Consider the following 27102-nt stretch of genomic DNA (forward strand, 5'->3'; position numbering starts at 1 on the left):
CGGAAGAGAATTGCAAGTCTCAAGTTCAAAAGTGAACTGAATAGCAGGATCAATAGAATTCATTGCTGAAAGAACTTTATTTAAATCATCTTTGTTACCTTCAAACAGGGTAAAAGTATCGTCTACGTAGCAGAACCATACCGGGAAGTTTAAAGTTTCAAACAATTTTGATTCATAATAATGCATGTAGATATCAGCCAGGATCGGACTGAGGGGGCTTCCCATGGCTAATTCCTCAGTTTGCTTGTAATATTTATTTTGGAAAACAAAATGTGTTTGTTTCAAACAGAGTTGATTAAGAGAATTTAGCTCATCAATTTCGATGCATGAGAAATGAAATTCGCGAAGTCTAGGTTCTAGACATCTTAATGCACCCTCCACTGGGACATTGGTGAATAAAGATTTTACATCAAAAGAAACCATGAGTAAATTTCTAGGAGAAATGTTTTTAACCTTTTTTACAAACTCTGTTGAATTTTTATGGTGTAAATGTTGCTGTCTAATAGAGTTGAAAATCTAGAAACTAAATATTTAGCTAATGGATACGAGGCAGTGCCTAACTTTGATACAATAGGGCGGAAAGGTACACTCAAGAGCCAAAACATTAAGAACACCTGTCAATAACGAGTTGGGCCACCTTTGGCGCGCTACACAGCTTCAACCCGCCTTGGCATGGATGCCACAAGTCCTTGCTAGATGGCCGGAGACAGATTGTACCAGATGTTGTAGCAACGGTGACGCAAATCCGAGATACTGCGAATTGGTGGTCTTTGACCTCTGAGCTGCCGTTCCATCACATCCCAAATGTATTCTATCGGATTGAGATCCGGTGAGTTAGGCGGCCAGGACATTAACTGAAAATCAGCATCATGTTCCTGGAACCACTCCAACACAATCGTAGCCTTGTGACACGGGGCGTTGTCCTGTTGGAACATTCCATTTCCAACTAGAAAAACAGAGGCCATGTAAGGGTGCAGCTGGTCCGCAATGATGTTCAGATACCCTGTAGTATTCATGGTCTGCTCTACCACAACCACGGGTCCCAGAGACGCCCGAGAGAACGTCCCCCAGAGCATAATACCGCCACCACCGGCCTGTGTATGACCTACTGTGCACTGAGGGAGCAACTGTTCGCCTGGAAGACGGCGTATCCTGACACGGTCATCGGCGTGATGAATGACAAACCGTGATTCATCTGACAAGGCAACTCTCTCCCGCTCATCCATAGACCAGTCGCGATGTTCCCGGGCTCAGCGCAGGCGCAGTTGGCGATGACGCTTGGTCAGCAAAGGCACGCGAGTGGGTCGTTTTCTGCGTAGCCCCATATCCAACAGTATCCTCTGAAACAGTGTGCTTTGATACTTTTTTACTTGGCCCTGCATTGTATTCGGCTATCAGCTGAGCCACTGTTTGGCTCCGGGTTTGCTTCACCCTGCGAGACAGTCTCCGACGACCGTTTTCTTTGATAGCGTGTGGACGTCCAACACCATGTCGTCTACTGCTGGTTTCACCGTCATTCATCCACATTTCATACATATTAACAACTGTAGATCGCGAACAACCCACGAGTCGTGCAGTTTCGGAAATACTTGTTCCGAGCCTTCGAACCATTACAATCTGCCCTCCATCAAAGCCGCTTAGATCCGCAGCCTTTCCCATCACACACAGAAGTAAGTGAAAGATTTATTCTTCAGACTCTCCAGCAGCAGTTAAATACCACTTCCACCTGATCACGTGCCTTCCACGTCATCCAGGCGCGTTAATCGCAAAATGTAGGGCTGGTCATAATGTTTTGGCTCTTGAGTTTATACCACTTTTATGAATTTTAAGAAGAGCATATAATCTGGCACAATTCGCAACAGATGGGATAAGCTAATGTTTTAAGTTGCTTGAAATGATTTGTGAAGATTTGATCGCAGTTTTTATTTTTGACTCCGAAGGTGAAAGATCTATAGGGATCGGATTATATGGTCCTTTCGTTACACTTTAAATCATGTCATTCGACTAAACAAAAGTTAGCTTCATTTTATTCCTACGTTTTCCGTGCTGTTCAAGTTTGCTCCTCCAAACTATCCCTTGATGACGAACTAAATTATTTAAAAGCAATAGCTATTGACAGGAGCTTTTCACCCAACATTATTAATCAAGCTGTTAAAAAATTCTCATCTCAACACACTAAAAGGCACATTCTTGTTTTAGGAGATTATAAAAATTCTATTGTTATTCCCTTCTTTCCAACAATTAGCTCTAAAGTTGCACATACTTTGCAGAAATTTAACTTTCGGGTCGTTTATTCTCCCATCAATAAAATTCCGAGTTCGATACTCAAGGACCCCATTCCGGACATGAACTCCTGGGATATTTATAGGATTCCTTGCCAGTGTGGTTTAATTTACATTGGAGAAACTAAGAGAGCCTTAAAATTTCGCGTCAAGGAACATGAGGCATATGTTAGAAGAAAAGGAAACATAGAAGCCTTCTGTTGCCCAACATTGTTGGTCCGAAAAATCAGTCTTTCAATTTTTCTGCTGTCAAACTTATTCAAAAAACATCTTCCGTTTGCGAACTGGATTTTCTAGAGGCATTTCACATTCAAAAAAATCTTTTGTTCTATTTAACGATCCTAATTCCAATCAATCTTTTTGCTTTCGGCCTCTAAAGAAATTATGTTTTAGTTCTGGTTTCATCAACAGATGGCGCTACTAGCTTATTTTCTGTCCAGGCTTTCTTATCTTATCTGATCATTATATCCTATCTCGTTCATTTGCGATTTTGCAGCTGAGGATGGCGGTTCGGTAAAACCATCGAAACTAGTCCTGTGAAAATTTGAAAATATAGCACTGATTCTTATTGTTTGACTTCTGAATTAGTATTTGTTCGGCGTGTTATTTTGTCTTAATGCATTTGTATGTTAAATTCAAGTATGCTAGATAATGATTTGTAGATGCATAGATTTTCTTATAAAGAATATATAAAAGAAATATCAAAGATATTAAGTACCTTGAAGTTTTGCTGTATTACATATTCGTACAAAATGCATGAATTAATTTTTAAATTTTATCTCTCTTACATATAACATTTTGAAAACTCTTACTGTATAGTTGTTTGTTTTTACTTTTCAAAATATTTTCGCTTATTCTCCAGCTGTTTTTACATTTAATTTATATGCTTTCTATTTTCCTCTTTTCAGGTGAGTCCTTTGTATTTTCTAAGTTTCCTTCATTATTTGGTAAGTTACTGTTTTCTAATGAAGCATTATTTTATTTTTAACAAGAAACAGCTTTCAAGAAAAATGCTAAATGTACGTATGTAAGTAATAAATATGTTTAAAAAGGAACGAAAAGGAATTTTAAGCGTTTTATTTTCAACATATGCTAAAACAAGCTTACTTTACAAACACTTGATTCTTTATTTGGGTCACTGAACGCAGAGGTTTCCGTTAAAGAAAAGATTTCGAAGAAAGGTTAAAGTGTTGTTGAAACGAACATAAAAGTAGTAAGAAAATGAAAGAGAGTTATTTCTTAATAGGCTAGAATAGTGATTCTTATTGTGTGGCACTCGATACAATTTTGGGATATGCCTATGGATTTAAAAGTCGCCAAACATGGAAACAAAACAGTTAAGCTAGTACCTCTTCTATTAATTAATTTATGAGCCTGCAAGAATATATTCTAAACTTCATTACATTTTTAAGAAAATGCAAGTCTCTACCGTCTGGTATGGAGAATTTTCTTAAAAAATATCTAGTGGCAGCAGTTTATAAAGCTTACATTAGAAAAGGCCATTTATTAGTTTCTGGATTCGAGTAAAGAAGCAATATCCGACTCTGTATAAAATTGTAGTAAAATAATTTTCATTGTTCACAACAAAACATTTATGTGAATTTTTTTTTATTTTGAAATGCTTTAAAAGCATAGAAATAAGCAGGAGTTTAATGCATTTTATTTCACGATTAACCATTATAATGTCAATAACTTTACATGATTATTAGCTATTAATGTCATTTTCGTTGTTTGTTGCTGGTCTTAATCTTGTCTATTGTAATCAGATCTAGCCCAAGAATTAATATCGTGTCTAAGAGAACAAGATTAAGTCTGTCGTTGGCCAGGCCAGATCCTTCAGCACTATATAGGTGACAGTGCAACTTATGCTCTGTCCCTCCAACCTTTCAGGGACAGTACCCCGGAGAGCAGATCCGAAGGTCTCCCACCCTCACGCTTACCAACAACCTCTCGAGAGAACTTTCAGTTCGCCCCATATTTTTCCTCAAAATATGGGCCCTCATGCTGACATATATACTATAACATTTACAAACATCCATGCCTTCTCCGGGATTCAAACCCGGGCCCTTCGGTACGGCAGTCAGCGTTGCTACCCCCTTTCCGTCTGGGCAACAGTATCATTTTTAAGTTTATTAATGTGCGTTTTTTATAAACACAAAATTTTATATTGAATATGTATGTTCATTTTTATTCCAGTTGTAAGTGTAGTAGCGGGATCTGCCAGTTATGCACGCATTTTATATAGGGTAAGTGATCCACAAAACGTTGAAAGCCGCTGGAGCACGTTTGGTGTAATGCAAAACTTTTAGACTCATTCCAACTGAAACCTGAAACATTCTCAATGAACCATCCAGTTTTGAATAACGTAGACATCTACATTAATATGTGCACCTAGAAACCCGAAATTTTAATTTCATATTTTGTAATATTTTAATTAATTGATCAAGAAATTTAATGATTTGAAAGCGAGCAGTAGCAACACTGTACGGAACAAAACATTTTATCTCCAGAGCGGGGGAATGTATATCGGGAATTTTAAGATACGCTGTTTTTAATTAGTTTACAATTTTGATGTTGAATTCAATTTTATGTGGCATAAGTGCGAAGAATAAAGTTAACACTCAAAACGTTAATGATGAAAAGGCAAAAGAAAAATGTTTTACAAACTATCTCAGAAAATTCAACATTGATATGGTAAATTGAGAAAAAGACCGAAAAAATAGAAAAAATGTATGCCAAAACCTAACACCGCATCGGGAATTCCAAACAAATGTTGCTATGCTGCTTTAAAAACTTTTTCTAATTCTGTTGTCGAATTGCATATGGCGTAAATGCAAAATTAAAAAATCTGATGTGTACACCACATGACTTCCTTGTACGGAATGTTAAATTATACGCATTTTTTCTTGCATTTCATTTAAACGCATTGGATTGAATTAAATCAACTTCGCCGACAGCGCATAAACCACAATAGAATAAATGCGTTCTTTAAAATTCACTCTATTTATTTACCATAGCGATACTCTGGCGCTAGGTTCACTTAACAGTATTATATTTCGTTCATATTATAACTCAGAATGCACAAAATTTATGTTATTTAAAGAATTATCTAATCGTTGCCACATGTTCTATTCGAATATTATAATAAAGCTAGAACGATGTATAAAAGAAATTAAGCAAACAAAACAAAAAAGAAACAGTTTTTCCCAGACGATTGAGTATTCCTCATTCAATTAATTCAGTTCTCACTTCGCGACAAGGCAAAAATACATAAAAACTCATTATATCTGTGCTAAAAATTACGAAGTAAATCTTAAACACTTATTTCCTCGAAAAAATTCCCGAAAGGATTAAACCTGAATTGATTCGCAATAATAAATGAAGGCGTTATCTTTGTTGTTGCGAAGCTAAGATTTTCTAGATTGGCAACAATTCCACTATCCTGCTGTTTCAAATGTAAACAAGAATTGGCCGCCATCAAAAAAAAAAAAAAAAATATATTAGGCTTACCGGCACTTAAACAACTTTAAAATTGTTGATAATTCAAAAAATATTGCATGCAGATTTACTAAAGGCATAAAAACCTCAACCGGAAGATAAGAACAATATAATTCTATCATTTTTAAAGCAAAAAGTATACGATTTACAAACATATAAGAGTAAAGAAACTGAGATCACTGAGCCGGGTAACAGAGTGGATATAGATATAAATATATTTATATACGTTTGGCGATTGCAACCAAAATACGAGGTGCACATCTATATGTTATAGCAGTCCTATATACAAAATTTCAACGTTCTGAAGCTGCTCGTTTTTGAATTATGCGAGATACATACGTACATACGTACGTACAGACTCCATGAAAAATGTCTCTTCAGTATTAATTTTAAAGCAGTTTTATAATTTTTTTGGACGAAAAGAGTAATTTATTCTGTCCTTACGTACAGACGTCACGCAAAAACATCGTTAAATTGCAGTCGAAAGCTGCCAAGATGGATATTTTCGTTGAAATATGCTGCCTGAAACTTTTCGTGATTACAATAGTTCCTTTTTACTTCGTACAAGGAAGTAAAAAGACAAAAACAATGGGTTAGTAGGAGGAAATGCAACATCCACAATGGCAGACTGCGAAAGCGTATAAAAACTTAATAAATCTTTTTGGGCGACCGCAAAATCTGAAACCTTTCATATTTTTTGTTTAAATTTTTTTAAGCCCAATTTCATATTATTTCAGTCCAAGAAACGTTATCTCGCAACAATACGCAAAAGAAATACTGTCATTAAACCTACTCTTGAGTCTTAAGACGTACTGAATTGTTGTATGCAAAATTAGTCAGATTAAGTAAAACAAATTAGTACCTATTCATATGAATGCAGAAGCTGAACTGAAATAAAGAAACGGAAATAGCCGGGTGTTTCTGATCGTCTGGGTATCAGCGCGACTCACACGGATGACATGCGTGTCAGATGTTTGTTTTCACTGATACAATTCTTATCGAATCCAACCTAATGGAAAATCAGCTCTTCTCATGTCCTAAACGAAGAATTTATTTTCACCCCTTTTTTAATTAAAAACATTCAGAAATTCTTTGCAAGTTCAACTTAAAACACATATATTTGGGAAGAGTAAACCGAGTTTAGATATATTTTTATTAACACAAAGAGAAAAGGAAATGTCAGCTTTTCAGATGCTATTAAAATTATATTTTGAACACGCGATTTTCCTTAAGGGAACAAAACGTAGTCTATTTGATTTCCAAACTGCGAAGTAAAGTAATAATTCATTAAAATGACATTTTTGTTTTCAGTCTAAGGCTTGATGATGTATACATAGTGCGAAAGAAAATAAATTACCGGATTGAAGTTCTAGCCTAGGAATCGCGTCTATTATTATTATTATTTTTTTTATAAAACATAGAGTCTACATTCAATTAACAATTTTAGTAAATTTCTCAGTATATTTGAAAACATCACTCAGTCGAAGTGCGCCCGAGGCTAATTTCCTCTCATTTAGGCAGATGTTTGTTGGTTGATCTCTGGGTTATAAGTGAAATATCAATTTTCGTCATTGGCAACGGATTGTTTAAAATAATCCCTGCTTCAAAAAAATCCTAATGGCGTTTGTTTTTTTAGTCTTTCGTTTGGTAACAGCGCATGTCAACTCATAAATCCAAGCAAAATATTCCACCTTCTCTTCCGAATGATATATATTTTAAAGGAACAATACAGAAACATGTTAGAATATCTTTGACATAATTTATTGTTTCTAAGGTCTACTAATATCACGCGAGAAAATTAGTTCTCAAATTTCGTAGATGAACTTTTTATATTTATTCGCAGAGAACGTTTCCGTTTTTGTATTTATTGGTTAGGATTAGTTTTATAAGCAATTCATTATTTTTAAAAATTACTGGAGTAAGCAAATAAAGATATATATGTCAATTTTGAATTATTGGAAACTTATGAAAATTGGAAAAGGGATAATACAATAGAGTTAGCTAGGCTCAAAGGTAAGGTAAAGTCACCCTATTTGAAGTGAAAGTATTTTGTTCAGGGTGTTTTGCTTAATATGATATGATATATAATAAAATGCAAATGTATCGCTTTGTACAATCCGCTATGGCAGCTATTTCGCTTGCTTGAAACTGGTACAGTTATGTTCGCGGATGAGGTATAAGTAACAGACGCCTTATTTGTCCTTAAAATCTCCTAATGAATGAGATTTTTCAAAATCTCAAAAAAAAAAAAATATATATATATATATATATATATATATATATATATATATATATATATATATATTAATGCATTATCAAATGCGAAAGTCCTTTTCTTTGTATGAAATGCTAGATTTTGTGCCAAATATTTTTTCCTGGTTTATTTAAAAGGATAATTAATCTCAGCAGAATTAAATTTTACTTGAAAATGCTATTATCGGCTTCTAAAAAGATATCAGATAAATGCGAAATAAATTAACTATGCTACTTGCGAAATATTAACTTTAATTAACTTGCGAAATAAATTAACTATTTTTTATCAACACAATTTAGACATCTATTTAGGAATAAGAATTAATTAAAGATGTATTCATAAATGTGCTTATCAAATGTTATAAATGGGCGAATGCTAAAGCAATTTAACAGGAAGGGTGCCAGAATAAGATGAGATTTTTAATCTCAGTGGTCATTAATTAGCTTGTAGAGTTCCTCACTTTGTAATTCTAATACAACAACAAGATAGAAGAGTAAACTAACCCTTTATTATTCCAACTAAAGTTTAACAAAACACCGTCTTGAAGTGTATAATAAAGCTGACACTTGGGCTTTGAACTTAAGAGACTAAGAATGATATAAACTAAAGAGGTATAACCGAAGCTATAAAAATTCTAACACAGTTGGCCCTTTAACGTTAATATACTGCGAAGTTATCAAAGGCCTAAGATACGGCAGAGCGAGAGAGTAGCCTAAAAATGCGGACGCGTGCAGCCGGAATACCTGGTATCTCTCTCACTAAGACCGAAGAACTTCGCCGTTAAATACCGCTCTTCCTCACTATGTATTCAAACGTGATTCTAAAACTACATTCTGGCTGGAAGTAGTAACTTGAAGTTAAGAATTGACAGGAAAGGAACTTTAACTCAAAATTTAACTGTTAATAAAATTAACATAATCCTTACAAGCTTTTTTGATTGAAATAATGAGGGAAGAAATAAAAAAAATGAAGAAGAGAAAGATTATTCTTAATGCTTAAATTAGTTTTAGGATCCCATTTACAATTTTTTTTTACTTAACATAAAAAGTTATTCAGCATTAATATATTTATTTAAATATTGTCTAAATTGCATTTTGATACATATAAGTATGTAACTCTATCAATATCTCATTTTGATGAGATTAAATGCCCAGAAATATTACGTTCGTAATATATATATATTTGTGATGAAAACTGAAATTAAAGCACCTTTGTTCTCTCAACTGCCATCGTGTTTACACTATTTTTTAATAATAATTAAATTAAAACGTTGCTTCAATTTTTAATTACATTCAAACGAATGCGCGTACGTTTTGTTAAGTAAGTACATTTCCCCCGTTATATTTGCCCACATTTGCTATTTTTGGCTTTTCATCCTTGATTTTGTAATTACATTTAACATTGTTTGTTCTGATTACTTTTTAGCAAATTTATTTCTTAAATAAAGTTTAATTTTTAATATTTGATCTTTCAAATGGCCTTAAATAAAATATTATTCAAATATGTTTTTTTAATTCTTCCGGAAACAAATTCAGAAAAGAGGTTGATGATGTTGATGATCCCTGACTTCAGTTTTCAGTTGCACTTACATTTAGTCTTTGCCTTCTAGTTTTTTGAGTTATAAACGGTTATAATTTTTACCTGAAATTTTCTTACTAAAACGTATAGACCACATTTTTTGCTTGACAACAGTGATTGTTTGCTCCTTCATGGGGATTTTACAGAAATATAACATGCTGAGTCACAGGAGCTCTGTGTTGAAAGTAGAATGTAAGTCATATATTATGTCACGTTGCTTCTAGTTTAAACTCTACGTTGCACAAGTTCTGGGTAACTCGGCAGCTGTTGAACTATGTAAAAATTGCATGACTGAAAACGTACTCAAAGTATACGATAGTAAATTTGTTGCTTTGTAGTGCAAAATAAGAAAAGAATGTTCTAGTCCGATGTTCTGCAGTTTGTTTCTTCAAAGTCAAGATCTAATAAACAGAATGATAAGTAATTCTGAAGAAAAATTGGAGTTATAAACACTTAACGTAAACGACATCACTTGACTTAATATTTTTAAGGAAACCATGCGTGCGAAGCAAAACAAGTTAAGACTTACGTGCAGAAGAATGTCGTTCATTTATTGTAGTGTTGAAAACACAGAAAAATTCAGTATGCAGAAAATATTAACATGTAACCCGTTATTTAAATGAGAAAATAATGAAAGCTTCGGTGTTGATTGTCAATATAAGCATTGAACAAAATATCGTATTAAGATGTATTTAGTTTGATTAAAATGATTTTTAAAAATGCCTGAGGAATTACGTTAGACGTCCTAAAGCGTTTCTCTGCCCTATTTTCCTCTTTTTTTCATTCTGAAACGATACTCTTTTGAACCTCTTATTTTTATTCTGAGAAAAAAAGTCTCCATTATTAGACGTTTAGTTATCCGACATGCCATTAAAAATTAATTCATAACAGAAATTATAGTTATGACTTTTAATAATAATAATGGGAATAAATTATTTTTATTTTCCTATACGAAGCATCGTATTGTAATCGCGAAAAATTTCAGATATCACACTTCAACGAAAATATTATTTGGAACTCTCTCATATCTTTTTGAACGATTTTTTTTACGTGACACATGTACGTCGGACAGAATAAAGAACTGCGTTTTCCAGAACGGATTGTTAAACGGATGGAAATGGATTCAGACGGAATTATTTTCTTGACGTCTGTACGTATAAACGTATCTCGCATAATTCAAGAACGATTAGCCATAGAACGTTGCAATTTTGTATATGGAACTACTGTAACATATTCTATCATACTATCATAAGCAAAAAATTAGCTGCTTAAATACAATAAACACTTCAAACACCATGGAAATGCCTATGCATAAAAAGTTATATAAGTTTACATAAGCGTATTATGCTTAAACTTCACTTATCCTTTGCTAAATGGGTAGTTTCAAACAGCTACCACAATCAGTCGAACCTAATACATAAAAATATCAAGAATACTAACTATGATAATTAAAAGCAAGAATAGAGCGTACATTTTAGCCGAGCGTTAAGTTCGCTGAACTGGGCTGATTTCATAGACCTTTTTCGTGGCTTTCGCCATGTATAATATGGATACAATCCAAATGTCCTTTAAAGCGTTCTCCACAAAGGCATTCCGCCCCTAAACAGATAGCCCTCGCGTGGTTTGTCATAGTCAGTTAAACCAAACCTGAAACTGAGGATTTATAGCATGTATTGTAACGCGAATTTGCGGTCTTTTCACTATTTATTATTTACGCTCAGATTTTGCCATTTTCTAGTTGCTTAAGTAGTTTAGATGCAAAAAATGGGTGGAAAAGTAAAAAGGTTTTCAACTATTAAGAATATAGCGTTCTTAGTTAACATAGTAAAGAGTCTGTAAAGCCTGGCATAAATCTTGATAAGTTATCAGCAATACTTCCGAAGACTGTTTTTTCATATTTTTTACAAACATGAACTGATACGAAGCTTATGCAAACTGCAACTTGATTTTGAACAGGTATGCATATTACTTTAATATATATATAACAAGAAAACTTCTTTATATTATTACACATCTGAATAACCAAATGACAAGACTATGCCTCTCTTTCAAAGTTAAAAAAAAACAGACTTTCTCTCAAAATCAAACTTATTTAGCCCCTGTCTAACTACAAGAAATACATTTTTTCGCTTACTACAGGTGCGGTTGAAATGTGAGAAAAACTATCCGAAGATTTTTCTTTAGCTTGAGATATTTTCTTAAAGGCAGAGAAAAGAACCAGTGGTGGGTAATGGCTTGTCGAATACATTTCAAACTTATCTCACTATTCCCTTTAAGTTCAAATTTTCTGCCGGCAGCTTAAAATGCCAAGACATTTCAAATATCTATGTTTGAGGTTTTACTTCAGTTTTTGTTTTTAACCCAAGGCGGAGAGTGTGGAATGCAAGAAGAAAAGAAAATTCTAGTCTGGAAAGTTTAAAAATTCTTCAAGCGAATAATCAAAAATCTTAATAGGTACTCCTGACCTGTGTGTACATGCAAATATTTTGTGATGATTAAAATCGTATTTACTTCTTTTCTTTACAAGATGTGATGTTAAGATAAATGTGTATTTATCTCAGGTATAATATTCTGATTATTCTATGACATAATTAACAACATTTCCTGTATGAGAAAGTAAAGTTCACATTCTCTTGTTATTTAAGGTTAGTACTAAGTTAAGGTAAGTTAATGTAAATATCTTTTTACACGTATTATTTAGTCTACTGTATAGAGCGACCTCGGAAATTCTACCTAAATTTTCTTGAGCTAATTGAAAGTTGGCGAATCTTTTTCTTTTATTTAATGTTTCAATGAACTGAAATCAGTTAATACAGGACCTAGAATTTGAGTTATTTACATAAAGTAAGAAAAGGTATTTGAGCAGTAAAATTTGAAACTGAATATTAAGACTTAACTTGATAATGATTGCCTTTATTTGCATCACTGCATATTTGTGTCTTATATAAAAGTCGAGTTAAGTATCAAAAGCAAGCTATTAGTGTATTGTCCCTGATGGACTATTGTTTTCGTTTTGCGATTTTGCGTCGATTTGCGAGTACTGTTTCTTACTTTTTCCAACAGTAAAAAGGGGCAATTTGCCCTGAAGGACTATTAATTTCGTTTTGGCATTTTACGTTGGTTCACTTTTCAAATTGTTGCCAAAATATCTTCTTATCTCCCTGTATTGAATTTGAAGAAATTAAATAATGAAGAATTTGCATAAATGTATGCATGTTTCTCGCATTGTGATAAAACAACGGTACCTAGAGCCATCCAAATTTTAATGATGTAATCCTACTGGGAGTATAGGCATTATGCATCTGGACGCCCAAATTTGCAATTTGTTTTATTATCCATTTCATACTGTATAAAACTTTAAACAATTTTTAATTTATAAACTCAAGCATTTTAAAGCGAGCGATGGCAACGTTATACAGAAAATACATTTTTATCTCCAACGCGGGAGACCATGTACCGGAAATTCTAAAGACATGCTCAATTTAAAATTAATTTACGATATTGCTCTTGAACTGAATTTTAGGGTTTAAGCGCGAAGAACATGATATTAATAAATAAAGGTAACACACAAAATGTTAAAAAAACACCTCTTTGGAAGTAATTTAAAATATGAAACCTTTCAGATTTTTTGTAAATACTTCTGGACTTAGTTTACTTGACAAAAGCGAAGTATTGAACAAAATAAAATTCGGTATCTTTCCACTGGTAAATGATTTCATTCATTCGAAACGGAGCAGAAGTGCTCTCTATATATACGTCTAATGAAATTATGAGAACTGGAACTGTCAAAACACGAGCCTAATTTTCTGTAAAATTTTGCATTTGTTTATGGCCGGCACTACCCATTTTAGGCTTTGGCTCCTATTAAGGCCAGAAGCGATGATCATTTTTTATGGAGGCACTTAATAAACGGCCACTATTACCTACTATGAAGGGACAGACAGTTTACATCCATGATTTCTCTGGGATTCGAACCAGGGTCCTTCGGTACGGAAGTCAAAGTCAGTAATCGCTTTACCGTCTGGGCAGCAGTTTGTGCGTAATATATTGTGCTCACCAAAACATATAAAGAAGTAACTTAACAAGGTCTCTTAAAATGATGCTTACCAGCTTTATCTCTTAAAATACTGATTCTATGTACATAGAGCTTGTGTTAAAATAAATTAAATTAATTTTTGAAGCATCGTTTTATTATCAATAGATCCAGTTACATTTTGTTTTGAGATAGGATCTTTGTGCAACATTGCAGCGATTCCAGCGTTGCTGCCATTGTTTATTACCGTGCATGAAGTCTTGATCTGTGATGTCTTGCAGAGAACGTATCGCAACTATTTCAACATTTGCAAGTGTCCCAAACCGGTGGCCTTCCAGGTCAAACGTGAGCCCCAGGAACTCAGAGAAATCAGAGCAACTTGTTGCAACTGTTGTAATTTCAAGTGTTGAGCAAAATTTCGTAACCACAGTAGTTTATCTTTCTTCACTACGAATAATTTGACATCAAGTATAACCGCTTACATTACAACCCAGGTTTAAAAAGATACAATTAGAAATTCTTTAACTGCACGGTTGTAAACGGATCACATAATCATGTGGTCCGTAAGTAATACATTAGCTTACTGATTCACAATCAAATACAAATAGTAACTTTATTCTTATCTTAGGCCAAAACTCCTAATAAATATTCACATATTAGCAGCTTCGCTGCCAACCTTCGTCTGGCTTTTAAATGTACCGGAAAAATGGCTGAAGTAAACACCAAACGTTAAATTTAAAAACTGCGTAGAATTTTACTCTGCAGAGCAACTCCATTAAAAAAAGTTATTACGTATAACAAAATTACAATGAAATAAGCAATATCCCTTAATACAAATATTAATTATCCTAATAAATAAATTAACCAACTTCTCTTTGCAAAATCTTAAGAACTCAAATAGTATAAAGGAGGTTAAAAACTTTGCTTCTTAAAAAAAATTACTCAAAACTTTTCAATATCTTAAAAACAGTGAAATGAGCAATAAATAACATAAAAGAATACAAAAAACAAAAAATTCTGAAAATCAAAGTATAATTAATGATATTTTATCTTATATTTTCAAGAGAAAAAAATTACAAAGAAATAAGCTATATCCCTTAATACAAATATTAATTATCCTAATAAAAAATCTGATGTGTACACCACATGACTTCCTTGTACGGAATATTAAATTATACGCATTTTATCTTGCATTTTATTTAAACTTCTTGGATTTAATTAAATCTACTTCGCCGAGAGCGCATAAACCACAATAGAATAAATGCATTCTTTAAAATTCACTCTAGTATTTGTTTACCATAGCGACACTCTTTCCCTAGATTCACTTAACAGTATCGTTCATATTATAACTCATAATGCACAAAATTTATATCATTTAAAGAATAGAATTATCCACATGTCTATTCAAATACTATAATAAAACTAGAATGATGTATAAAAGAAATTAAGCGAACAAAACAAAAAAGAAACAGTTTTTCACAGACGATGAGTATTTCTCATTCAATTAATTCAGTTCTCACTTCGCGAGAAGACAAAAATACATGAAAACACAAAATATCTATATTAAAAATTACGAAGTAAATCTTAAGCGCTTATTTCCTCAGAAACATTCCAGAAAGGATTAAGCATGATTTAATTGGCAATAATAAATGAAGGCGTTATCTTTGTTGAAAGTATTATTAGTTATAGATAGTTAGTTATTAAAAGCTAAGTTTATCTAGATTGGCAACAAATCCGCTATTCTGCTGTTTCAAATGTAAACAAGCAATGGCCGCCATCAAAAAATTATTAGGCTTAGCGGCACTTAAACAACTTTAAAATTCTTGATAATTCTAAACATATTGCATACAGATTTACTAAAAGCATAAAAACCATAACCGGAAGATAAGAACAACATAATTTCATCATTTTTTTCAAGCAAAAAAATGTACAATTTGCAAACATATAAAGAAACTGAGATCACTGAGCCGGGTAACAGAGTGGATATATATATAAATATATTTATATACGTTTGGTGCGGCCGATTGCAACCAAAATACGGGGTGCACATCTACATGTTATAGCAGTCCTATATGCAAAATTTAAACGTTCTGAGGCTACTCGCTTTTGAGTTATGCGAGATACGTACGTACACACGTTCGTACAGACGTCACGAAAAATTCTCTTCAGAATTAATTTTAAAGCAGTTTTATTTAAATTTATAAAAATAAAAATTTATATTTTATTTATTTTGCTTAATTTTATTAATTTTTTTTGGAGGAAAAGAGTGTTTTATTCTGTCCTTACGTACAGATATCACGCAAAAACATCGTTAAATTCCATTCGATAGCGGGCAAAATGTATATTTTCTTTGAAATATGCTGCCTGAAACTTTTCGCGATTACAATACTTCCTTTTTACTTCGTACAAGGAAGTAAAAATTAACCAGCTTTCCGTTGAAGAAAAAAAAATTATCCAAAACTTTTCAATATCTTACAAACAGCGAAATAAGCAAAGAATAACGTGAAAGCAACTCAAAAAACATGAAACTCCGTGCATAAGTTTAATCTGCAGATAAAAAAAATCAATAAAAATGTATTATATATATATATATAAATGATAATGAAATGTGCCGACCTCTTAAAACAGTGACATAAGAAACACGATGAAGAATTGTTGCTAAACCTATATTTCTAAAAGAATGAAACCATTCAAAATGATGCAATTTCATCAAAAATCTATCAACAACAATAAGACAGGAAAATTGTTGCAAAAATCACATTTTTAAAGTTGTGAGATGTGAGAAGTATACTCGGAAGTTTCATTTAAAATTTGTTTTAAATATACAAAATATTATCATTTTTCCAAAATTCGTTTTGTAAAAGCAGTTGCAAGAATAAAAGTTTAACGTGTCTAAAAATCAAAGAAAATTAAACTGTACATTTTTAAAAATAAACTTTTTTTAGAAAAAATCCCGTCGAAAAGGTGTTAAGCTCCCTTTGTTAAATAAATTCTTATTGAATCGATTTATTGAAACACGAAATTTATTTTAAGTTCGTAAAATAGGTAAGTGCCTACGTTTCATGACGATGTGAAAATGGAGTGTGTAGAGTAAAATCTCGCTTTCCTATAGCACATTATATCTCAAAATGATTTCGTCACAAAACATAAAATAAAAAAATTCTAATTCGAATTTCGAGAAAATTGCTTCGAGGTGCTCTGGCTCTTGTCTAGATGCACTTATGTACCAAATTTCGTAGCCGTGGGTCTATTAGCTTACGTGCAGCGCGAACGAAAGACACACACAGACAGACGTTTCCTTTATTATATATAGAGATTTAACTCTTGCTTAAAATTCTACTTACTTACTCGCACTTAAAATTCTGATTTGTTTAGTCAACTCCTACAAATTTAGAGGAACTGAAAGTTCAGTAAATCCATAAATAATAATTAACTTAAATGGGATATAATTTTATTCATAGATTTGAAAATACAAATTTTATTAACTATAATTTGTCAAAAGTATTACTTCTTTTGACAAAGTAATTATAGACAATTTTACTTACTTTGTCAAAAGTAAATAAACCCAATTATTATTTATAGGTAAATAAATAATAACCAATTATAAGTAAATAAACCATTAATTGACAATTTTACTTGCTTTGTCAAAAGTAAATAAACCCAATTAGGAATTTTTGCACTAAGAATAAACGCTTTGTTTGGGAGTACATTTATATGAGCATAGTGTTTTTTCACAGTTGAAAATTATGAAGAAAAGATTCCGATTTGACCTGTAAACATTTACAGTCCGTGACAAAAAAATTTCTAGTAATTTGTCACCAAGGCTGCAGATTTTATCAGAATCAAAACGCCGTCAAATATCAAACTGTAGTAGTTAAACTGTAATAGGGAAGTTTTTAATTATTTACATACAAACATATGTATTTTTATGTATGCGTTGAAAAAAAAGTAATGAATAAGAGACTAGGTTTAATTATCTATTCTCAAGTTTTGGCCCATTTGATAAATTTTCTGTGAAAACGTGTGAAGTTTCCATAATTTGTTTACTTTTAGTTTAAATGAAAGCAAGTTATTTAATGATTAATTAGACATGCTTGAATAATTTAAAAGAAGTGTCAGTCTAAAAATTAAATGTTTAGGTTTCAGTATATTTGAGCTTTAAAGTTAAACCGGTAAAAATGTCTTACGCATACAAAATTTTAGATTTCATTTAGAAAATAAATATAAATTTGAATTTTCTTCTTTGCTATATTATTATTTATGCATGTTTTGATAAATATTTCGTACGCAAAATAAAAAAAATATTCAAAATATATTATATTTTAATAGTACAATTTTTCATTCTCTTAAAAAATTAAAAATAAAATCTGCCCCGCAGCTGCTTTCTTGCTTCTTGTATTCTACTCGCATGCAATTTAAGTTTGAGACTGCTGCTGTATATCACTTGAAAATTTATGCGAAAGCGATCAGATTTTGAATATGTAAAAGATGTGAGTAGAAGTTTACGTGTAAAAGAAGTGAGTAGAAGTTTGCATGTAAAAGAAGTATAAAGCTTAAATTAATCCTAGCCTTACGTGAAGTGCTAAATATTTTGACAACTTTAAATGTTTTTGCCTACTACTTGAGAATTTGATTAGTTTTAAAATGTATGTAAAAACGCGTAACTCACTTGAGAATACCTAAGCTAAATAATGTTTTCTATATCTTGTATTTTGTACTCCTAAATTTATATTTTATACTAATTTATATTTTATGTGTAATACTTGTTACTTTTGATTTCACTGCCATACCGAAGACCCCTGGTTCGAATACCGGAGAAGGCATGGATGTAATTTGTCCGTCCTTCCATAGAAGGCAATAGTGGCCTACCTATTAGGTGCCTCCATAATAAAGAGACCACCACGTATGGCTTTAGTAGTAGGTCCGCCACTGAAAAAAATATTTAATTATTTTACGCCACTGAAAAAAATATTTATTACTTTACATTTTATATGTTATACGTTATAATAATTTTTTATTAATAAAAGTGTATTTTTAATTTACAAAAGATGGACAAATAAAGCTTAAGGGATTATTATTATGCGTTGAATACCTGGCGCGTAAAAAGTATCGAAACATTTTCAGGAAAAACTTCGGTACAAATTAAATATTGCTGCGTAGTGCCTTGCTGTGATGAGATATACGTTCTCTTCCCAAAAAAAGCGGGGTTTGGGCGGCTAGAAAGTAAAAAAGAATGGCAGGGTTGTCAGATTTGGCGCGAAATCGTCCATTTGGCGACAAAATTGGCCATATGCTACTGGCGGAGCGAGAACTTTCTAGAACGCATTCTTAGCGGCTTCCTCGGGAATATTCTCAAAGGTAGGTTAAAGCTATATAAACGCAGCCTGCCCTGGGAGAAAAGAATATCTTAAATATAGTAGCAGTGTACTGTAGTGTCTTGAGTTCAGAAATTAGCTTGAAAGCGATCAACCGAGTCGGAAACTGTACTTTTGTGCTTTGCCGGGAACTGTCTTCACCATTACAGCCTGAAGGCTGTGTTGCTGATTGCTTCAGTGTGTTTGTTGTAGTTTTTCGACGACTGTAAATGTTTCTCTGGAAATGTTATGTGTAATACTGGTGAATAAATTGTGTTTTGAATCTTCATCTAGTGTTATCAGTTACTCCAAATCCACGAACCCGTAGGATGCAACAATATGTCAAAGATTTTTTACTTTCATTCATTTATTTATTTTGTTCTGAGAGAAAGAAAATCTAGTTGAGGTATATCTTTGTTATTTTCTAAAAGTCTTTAAGCAGGATAACTGAGCAGCATAATAATATAAGTGAACTGAGAACAACCGTGTATTTTATTCACATCATGACATGCTCAAATTCTAATACAATTTCCATTCTTCGAAACCAGATATTTAGGAAATATGTTCTAATGCTGATATTTCTTCAAGAAATCCTTTCTTTTACTTCCTTGTACGAAGTAAAAAGGAAGTATTGTAATCGCGAAAAGCTTCAGGCAGCATATTTCAACGAAAATATCCACTTTGACCGCTTTCGAATGCAATTTAACGATGTTTTTGCGTGATATCTGTACGTAAAAACAGAATAAAAGACTCTTTTCCTCCAAAAAAAAAAAAAAAAAAAAAAAAAACTAAAAAACTGCTTTAAAATGAATTCTGAAGAGAATTTTTCGTGGCGTCTGTACGAACGTATGTACGTACGTACGCACGTACGTACTCAAAAACGAGTAGCCTCAGAACGTTGAAATATTGTATATAAGACTACTACAGCATGTAGATGTGAACCTCGTATTTTGGTTTCAATCGGCCGCGCCAAACGTATATAAATATATTTATAAATATATCCACTCTATTATCCAGCTCAGTGATCTTAGTTTCTTTACTCTTATATGTTTGTAAATTGTACACTGTTTGCTTTAAAAATGATTGAATTATGTTGTTTTTATTTTCCGGTTAAGGTTTTTATGCCTTTAGTAAAACTGTATGCAATATTTTTAGAATTATCAACAATTTAAAAGTTGTTTAAGTGCCGCTAAGCCTATTTTGATGGCGGCCATTGCTTGTTTACATTTGAAACAGCAGAGTAGTGAATTTGTTGCCAATCTAGAGAAACGTAGCTTAGCAAAAACAAAGATAAACGCCTTCATTTATTATTGCGATTTAAATCATGCTTAATTATTTCTGGAATTTTTTCGAGGAAATAAGTGTTTAAGATTTACTTAATTTTTAATAATTTAATTTTTAATAATTAGTAATTTAATTTTTAATAATTAGTAAATTTTAATATAGATATTTTGAGTTTTTATGTATTTTTACCTAGTCGCGAAGTGAGAACTGAATTAATTGAATGAGAAATACTCAATCGTCTGTGAAAAACTGTTTCTTTTTTGTTTTGTTTGCTTAATTTCTTTTATACATCATTCTAGCTTTATTATAGTATTTGAATAAATTATGTGGCAACGATTCAATAATTCTTTAAATGATACAAATTTTGTGCATTCTGAGTTATAATATGACCGAAATATAATAATGTTAAGTGAACCTAGCGCCAGAGTGTAACTATGGTAAACAAATAGAGTGAATTTTAAAGAATGCACTTATTCTATTGTGGTTTATGCGCTGTCGGCGAAGTAGATCAAAATGCAAGAAAAAATGCGTATAACGTAATATTCCGTACAAGGAAGTCATGTGGTGTACACATCAGATTTTTTAATTCTCAAGAAAACTAATTTATATATATCTGTTACAATAAAAATATTCCCTGTACAAGCATATTTCAGGAATTGTTCATAAATTGTTTTAGCATAAAAAGCGAGAATCACGTATGTACTTTAATGAGAATATTTTGAATTTCAAGAGTAGAAACAATGCATTATTTATTTGACATACCCATGCGTTTTCTTTTGTTAGATGATGCGAGATTTGTATCTGAATAATGCATAAAAATTCTTCTTTCAGATGGCAATATTTTTCACACTATATGTTTTTAAATTCATTCTTAAGAGTAACGACAGTTACATGATTGTAAGGATAGTGTACTGGTTGCTTTTAGAAAATGTATTTCATTTTTAGTTTAAATTACTGATAATGACTGGAATTAAAATTTTGTAGTTACTCAGCACCGTTTAATATTTACTAATGTTACTATTTTTATTTATGTAGAAATGTTATTAGATCGATGCTAAGTAAAACTGATTTACAGATTCCTTATACATTCTGCATTATACGACATTAAATATAACATTTTCATGGACATCTGAAGAATACAGAATATTATATACGTAGCTTTAAATCATTATAACCGTTTTATTCGTTGTGGAGAAAATTTGAAAATGAAACGCTGAAAACGGATATTGACTCATTGCTAGTACGAGCTGTCTTTAATGTATTTTTCAAATTGAAAAACTATGTATTTTATTGGTGCAATTGTGTTAGCCAGTATAGATCTTAAAAACATTTTGATACTTCTTATAACAACAAAAATATTACAAAAATATCTAATGTTCTGACAGCAGCTTCCGTGCAGCCGTTACATATTATATAATGCTCTGCGCATTTAAGAAAGAAAGTGAAAATATAATTTAAAAGAAAATGAGAGAGTCCTTAATTAATGTGCAATACTACATATTAAACATTTGCTACCTAAAGAATAAAATTTAGCCAATCTAACATTTTTTGCTGAATTGAATTTCTAAAAATGGAGATTAATTATAATGCGGTTGAAAATATGATGCTTTCAAAGCCTTCTAAAGGAGAGTAGGAAATCAAAGAACTTTTCTGCGATGGGTAAATGATAGCAAGATTGCACAAAAGATTACTATTTAAATCTGCAAGATGTTACAGAAGTTAAAACATGTATTGACCAGAAACGTATAAACTGGTACCAACATATAAGAATTACTCCTTTCGTGTCTTATGTAATTCAATTAACATAAACCATTCCTTTGAATTAAAGGTATGGTTTAAGTCACTTCTAATCCACATTTTGTATATTTTATTTATTGTATACGGAATTAGTATAATAATACATTATTTGGTTGCTAATAATGGTTAATATATAATGGTATAAAATGTGAGATAATTACATGGTAATTATATAATTATTAGGGATGATAGACTGTATAATGTGAGAATATTATACATGTAATATAAATACACAAAAACAATATCCACAAAAGTAAATTAAATACCAACAAAAATTAAAAATTAGAACTTAATTTAAATATCAGTTAGGAAAAGATTCCTGATGTTGAGAGATTCGGTTATGTATATGACCTTGTATATTATCGTGAAAAATATAAATCAACATCATTTTTTTCAAACAAGTGATCGTATTCATGATATCTTACAGAATTGTGCTTTAAAATATAGTGTCAGACTTCAGTATTGTCATATTTTCAACGCTTAACGTTACATAAATAAATTAAAAATTTTAAATATTTCTTATTTAATGAATTTTTTGAGCGATTTTTAGATTAGAATTCTACGGTAATAAAATTCCATGAGAATATGAGTAACATATTACTGGCGTTTAAATACTTAAATAAATTTTTTATATGAACATTTTTCATTTGTAACAAAATTGATACTGAATATCATTTAAAGAAAAAATATCAACCTCGAATTGTTCTACTTTACTTACTAGCCGACCCTTTGAGAACGATGTCAGAAATCTTAATTTCTTTTAAACTAAAAATCTCGTTCTGTTTTTTGATACATGGAATTTCAAACTTTTCGTGTTTAATTTTTAATAATGAATATAACATTTCCCTAAAAATAAGCATAAGGAACGAGGAAAGATGTAAAAACTTAGATTTCGGATTTTATACAAAATTAATTAATATTTTAAAATATGAAAACTGAAAAAAATATTTTTATATCTGGGAGTATATGTAACTACGGCTATAATAGAGGCGGGGTAAGGAGAGGTTCCCGGCTGCGAAAATAAAGGCCGAGTAATGACATTTATGAACACTGTATATATATATGCAGCTGTAATAATAATATGTATTATTATTATAGCTGTTTGCAATGAATGATATTATTATTATTATAGTATTGGAATCTTATCACAACAAAAAATAAATTTTGTAAGTGTGCGGAAAAACGTCTAAAGAATATCAAAACAGACTTCAAAGCAAGAAACAATCATTAAAAATGAAGCTGGCGGAACATCAAAAGTAAATGTACGAGTATTACAAATTTTTGAATGAAAAAATAATCTTTGAGAATAGGAAAGTGTTTAAATTTCAGTTTCGGGGCTACGTTGCGCGCGCGCAAATATATGCGTATATCAGTTTCTTAAAAACCATACCTTGTTGAAAGATATTTTCATTTCAGTGGTATAGATAGTTAGGCTGTCAGAGTTAGAAATGATTGGCTATGAAATGACATAATAATACATAGAATAGATAGATACACGAATAATGGATTCATATATCATAACCGCAATAAACAGGAAATCAATCTGAACTCCCGCTGTTTGCAAAATGTCGTTTGCAGTGATATGGTATAGATTTGAATTACGTCATGAAAGCTGTCATTCGGTTTCCACAAACTTAAGGCAGGGCTGGTAATTTCGCCAATCTCTGTGTGGGCTGTAGAGTTAATACTTGGATTATATCTTGAAGAATGTCTTTATTGAGAAAGCCATAATAGGTATATGATAAGTTTTAGGTGCTAATTGTTTGAATGCACACTGTAGTATGTTATTTAGTATTCTAAGTTTTCACTAGTGTATTTTACTTTAGTTACCTTTTATGAAAATAACCTTCTAATACGGTAGCAGGAACTAATTGTCTTAGCTAGCTGCTAATCTAGCATAAGATTATTTAAGAATAATGCAGATGTAAATTAATATCCCTATTATTTTAAAATAATTTTACATTAGATTAAAATCTCCACACGTTTAAGTCCGAGTATTTACTTTAGACTTTTGACGACTTTTTTTCAGTCTCAAAAAATTAACCATAAAACACGGTCTGAGTGAAGACAAGGTTCCATTAGCAAATGAAATTATTTTTAATATGTAATTACTTAATGCTGCAAATTAAATAAGAAACTGTTATTTCTGTTATAATGTTAAGTAAAAATTAAAGTCGCAAAAGTTAATTATGACAAAAATTATGCAAATAATTCTTAACGAACATCGAAGCATTAACGAATAAAGAAATGTAATAAATGTAAATGAATTAGGTAAGCAGAACTGTACTATTTTATCAAAATCGAGGAATGTAAACCTTTCATTAATAATAGTAACCTGATCTTGTGTAACGGCCCTACCTAGGATCTATGTTGACAAGCTGGAAGCAAACCAAAGTTCAAGATAAACTTCAGTGATATGCTTTCCTCGTTTCATCACAAACATATCAGACTACTTACACCATAGAGAGAGAGAGAGAGAGTTGTAAAGCCATTAGTTTATTTCAAAGCAGGAGAGATAAAAAATAAGCAGTGCCGTTGCGGGGGCTCGAACCACGCACCTCTCAAATACGCGCCGAGTGTGCTGATCACTAAACCACGAAGGCATGCTAAGAAGGCGGTAGAAATACCTAATATACTCCCCCCTTTTAAAAGGGCAGGAAACTCAATCGCCAACTCCTGATGGTGGAGAATCATCATCTACCACTTTTTTTTTTTTTAGTTCGTTCGCCACTTTAGGTTATTTCGAAGGAGGAGAGATGTAAAATGAGGAATGAATTCACCTGGAATCGAAACACGGACCTCTCAATTACGCGCTGAGCGTGCAGACCACTGTACCACGAAGGCTCGCTAAGAAGGCGGGAGAAATACCTTATACAGTATTTGGCGGAGAGAAAGAGACGTAACCGAACACTTCGAACAGGAGATGAGAAAAAAGCTTTAATATATTTTGTAAACACACAAGATGACTATCTAATTAACGTCAGATGTAATGTAACGAAAGGAAGCGTAAGAAATAAAATAAATTAGAATGGGGAAAATATTATAATTAAAGATATAGAGAGAGAAAGAAGCGGTAGAGTCGAAAACGTAGTAGAGAGGAAAAAAAAAAAAAAAAAAAAAAAAAAAAAAAAATTCGATTTGTGAGAAAGCTTTTGAAAAATATGAATTTTCATGAAAGATGATATGAGTTATATATTTCGATTTCAGTTTTCTTTTTCTACTCCTGCATTTCCTTCAAAAAGTGTTTTCTGTTGCTTTCTGAAATCTAATTGTATTATAGCGAAGAAGATTCAAGTGAAATTTAAAATAGAAGGAAATAGATGTCACTGTCACTTTGCGCATTCTTTTGCATTAAGCTTTCATTTGTATGCTTTAGTTTGCACTTCAGTTACTTAAAGTGCTTATTTGTTTTTTAGTTTCGAATTAATATTAGAAAGTTTGTAAAAAGGTATCGGCTCAGTATGAAACAGAAGAAAAGGAAAAGGACGAAGCGAAAGCTTCAATAATTTTATTAAAAGTATTCATAAAATGTAATACACATTTATAGTTTTAAGTTCGTTCTTCGGTTAACACAGAATTTTTTCAGAAATGCAGGAGCAAACATTTATTCTCGGACATAGACAGCTGAATGGCACACGTGATCAGTTCTTCCCGACGAATGCTTAATAAGCAAGTGTCCGGCCATTAATGGTGTATTGGTTAGCAGAAACTAACTTTTAGCCCCAAAGGGTAAAATGCACGTATGGGCTGTATGTGTCTTGAACTCCTTCCCTTCTTCGGCGGATGTGACATGCGTGGCTCGGTGAGCAATGCTGTCAGTACTGAAACAGTTAAAGCATTTAAATGCAATAAATGAATTTCTTAATAGCTTAAGTATTTTTTTTAAAAATTTTTAATAGTATGAATAACTGAAATAATTAAAGTACATTATTGTCGTTCGGTGAGCTATGCTGTTAGTACTGAAACAGTTAAAGCATTTAAATGCAATAAATGAATTTCTTAATAGCTTAAGTATTTTTTTTAAAATTTTTAATAGTATGAATAACTGAAATAATTAAAGTACATTATTGTCGTTCGGTGAGCAATACTGTTAGTACTGAAACAGTTAAAGCATTTAAGTGCAATAAATGAATTTCTTAATAGATTATATATTTTTTATTTTTTAATAGTATGTAAAACAGAAATAATTAAATTACGTTACTGTAGTTAATTAAGAAACCTTTATGGTGCCGTATGTTCGATAGTTACTACAGAGCCCTTTGGCTTTTGTTTTGCTTTGAAATCAGTATTTATTGATTGAACAATTTAGAAGTTAATGCATATTTAATAATATAAATATATAATTTCAATACACGTACTTTAAAGTAATGGATTGTTACATTTCTGCTCAAAAGATGACTTTCAAGTAGTTAAACGTTTACGGATGGATTATATGAATTTATTTTGACTAAACGAATTCTCTGGAAGTGAATAAATTGTTCTGAAGGAACTATAAAAAATTTGAATAAATTTAAAATTTTGAAGTTCACTCCCGTTTGTTATTTTTGCTTTGGATTCCACTGAAGTTGATAATACACTAAAAACGTTTTTTTTTCTTTTTGGTTTCTGGAAACTTTATTGTTGGGCGTTATGGTATATATGGACTTTTGATTTGATTTCAATATCAAATATTTTACAAATAGAAAAACTCTTTTTAAGTACTCATGAAGTTAATCTACACCACTCTAAATTTTATTGTGTCATTTTCTCAATTTTTTTCCTTGGGATAGTTGTTTAAGAATAGCTGTTATAATAAAAATAAAAATTAAAGAAACGATTTTTGTAAATATAGTTGCGCAGTTATTTTTCAATGGAATTTACTTGCAAATAAAGTTTTAAAATGAAAAAGGTCGGAGTTTATTTTTGGGAAAAAATGCGTTCATTAATTGCCAAAAAGTAATAGTCACAAAAATGAACTATTGTTATGTTGTTATGTAATTTTTTTTCAGAGAATGATATTGACTGTAGTTTGTCAGAAATATT

The 27102-nt window shown here is 31.6% G+C and overlaps 1 protein-coding gene across 2 annotated transcripts in view; it reads left to right on the forward strand.

The window, feature by feature from the left end:
- The window catches only part of LOC118188864 (uncharacterized), a 695340-nt gene that overhangs the window by 119315 nt on the left and 548923 nt on the right, over positions 1–27102 (forward strand). Inside the window, exon 2 of one of the 2 annotated variants that reach the window (XM_085810627.1) lies at positions 3191–3229. The exons of the other annotated variant lie outside the window; for it this stretch is intronic. Coding sequence (XP_085666753.1) covers positions 3191–3229 — 39 coding nt within the window. The remainder of the gene's footprint in view (positions 1–3190; positions 3230–27102) is intronic. 2 annotated transcript variants of the gene reach the window in all.

The sequence above is a fragment of the Stegodyphus dumicola genome, chromosome 2, assembly GCF_044657685.1.
Source record: "Stegodyphus dumicola isolate Sdum_Otavi_A_Nest chromosome 2, ASM4465768v1".
NCBI classification, from domain to species: Eukaryota; Metazoa; Arthropoda; class Arachnida; order Araneae; family Eresidae; genus Stegodyphus; species Stegodyphus dumicola.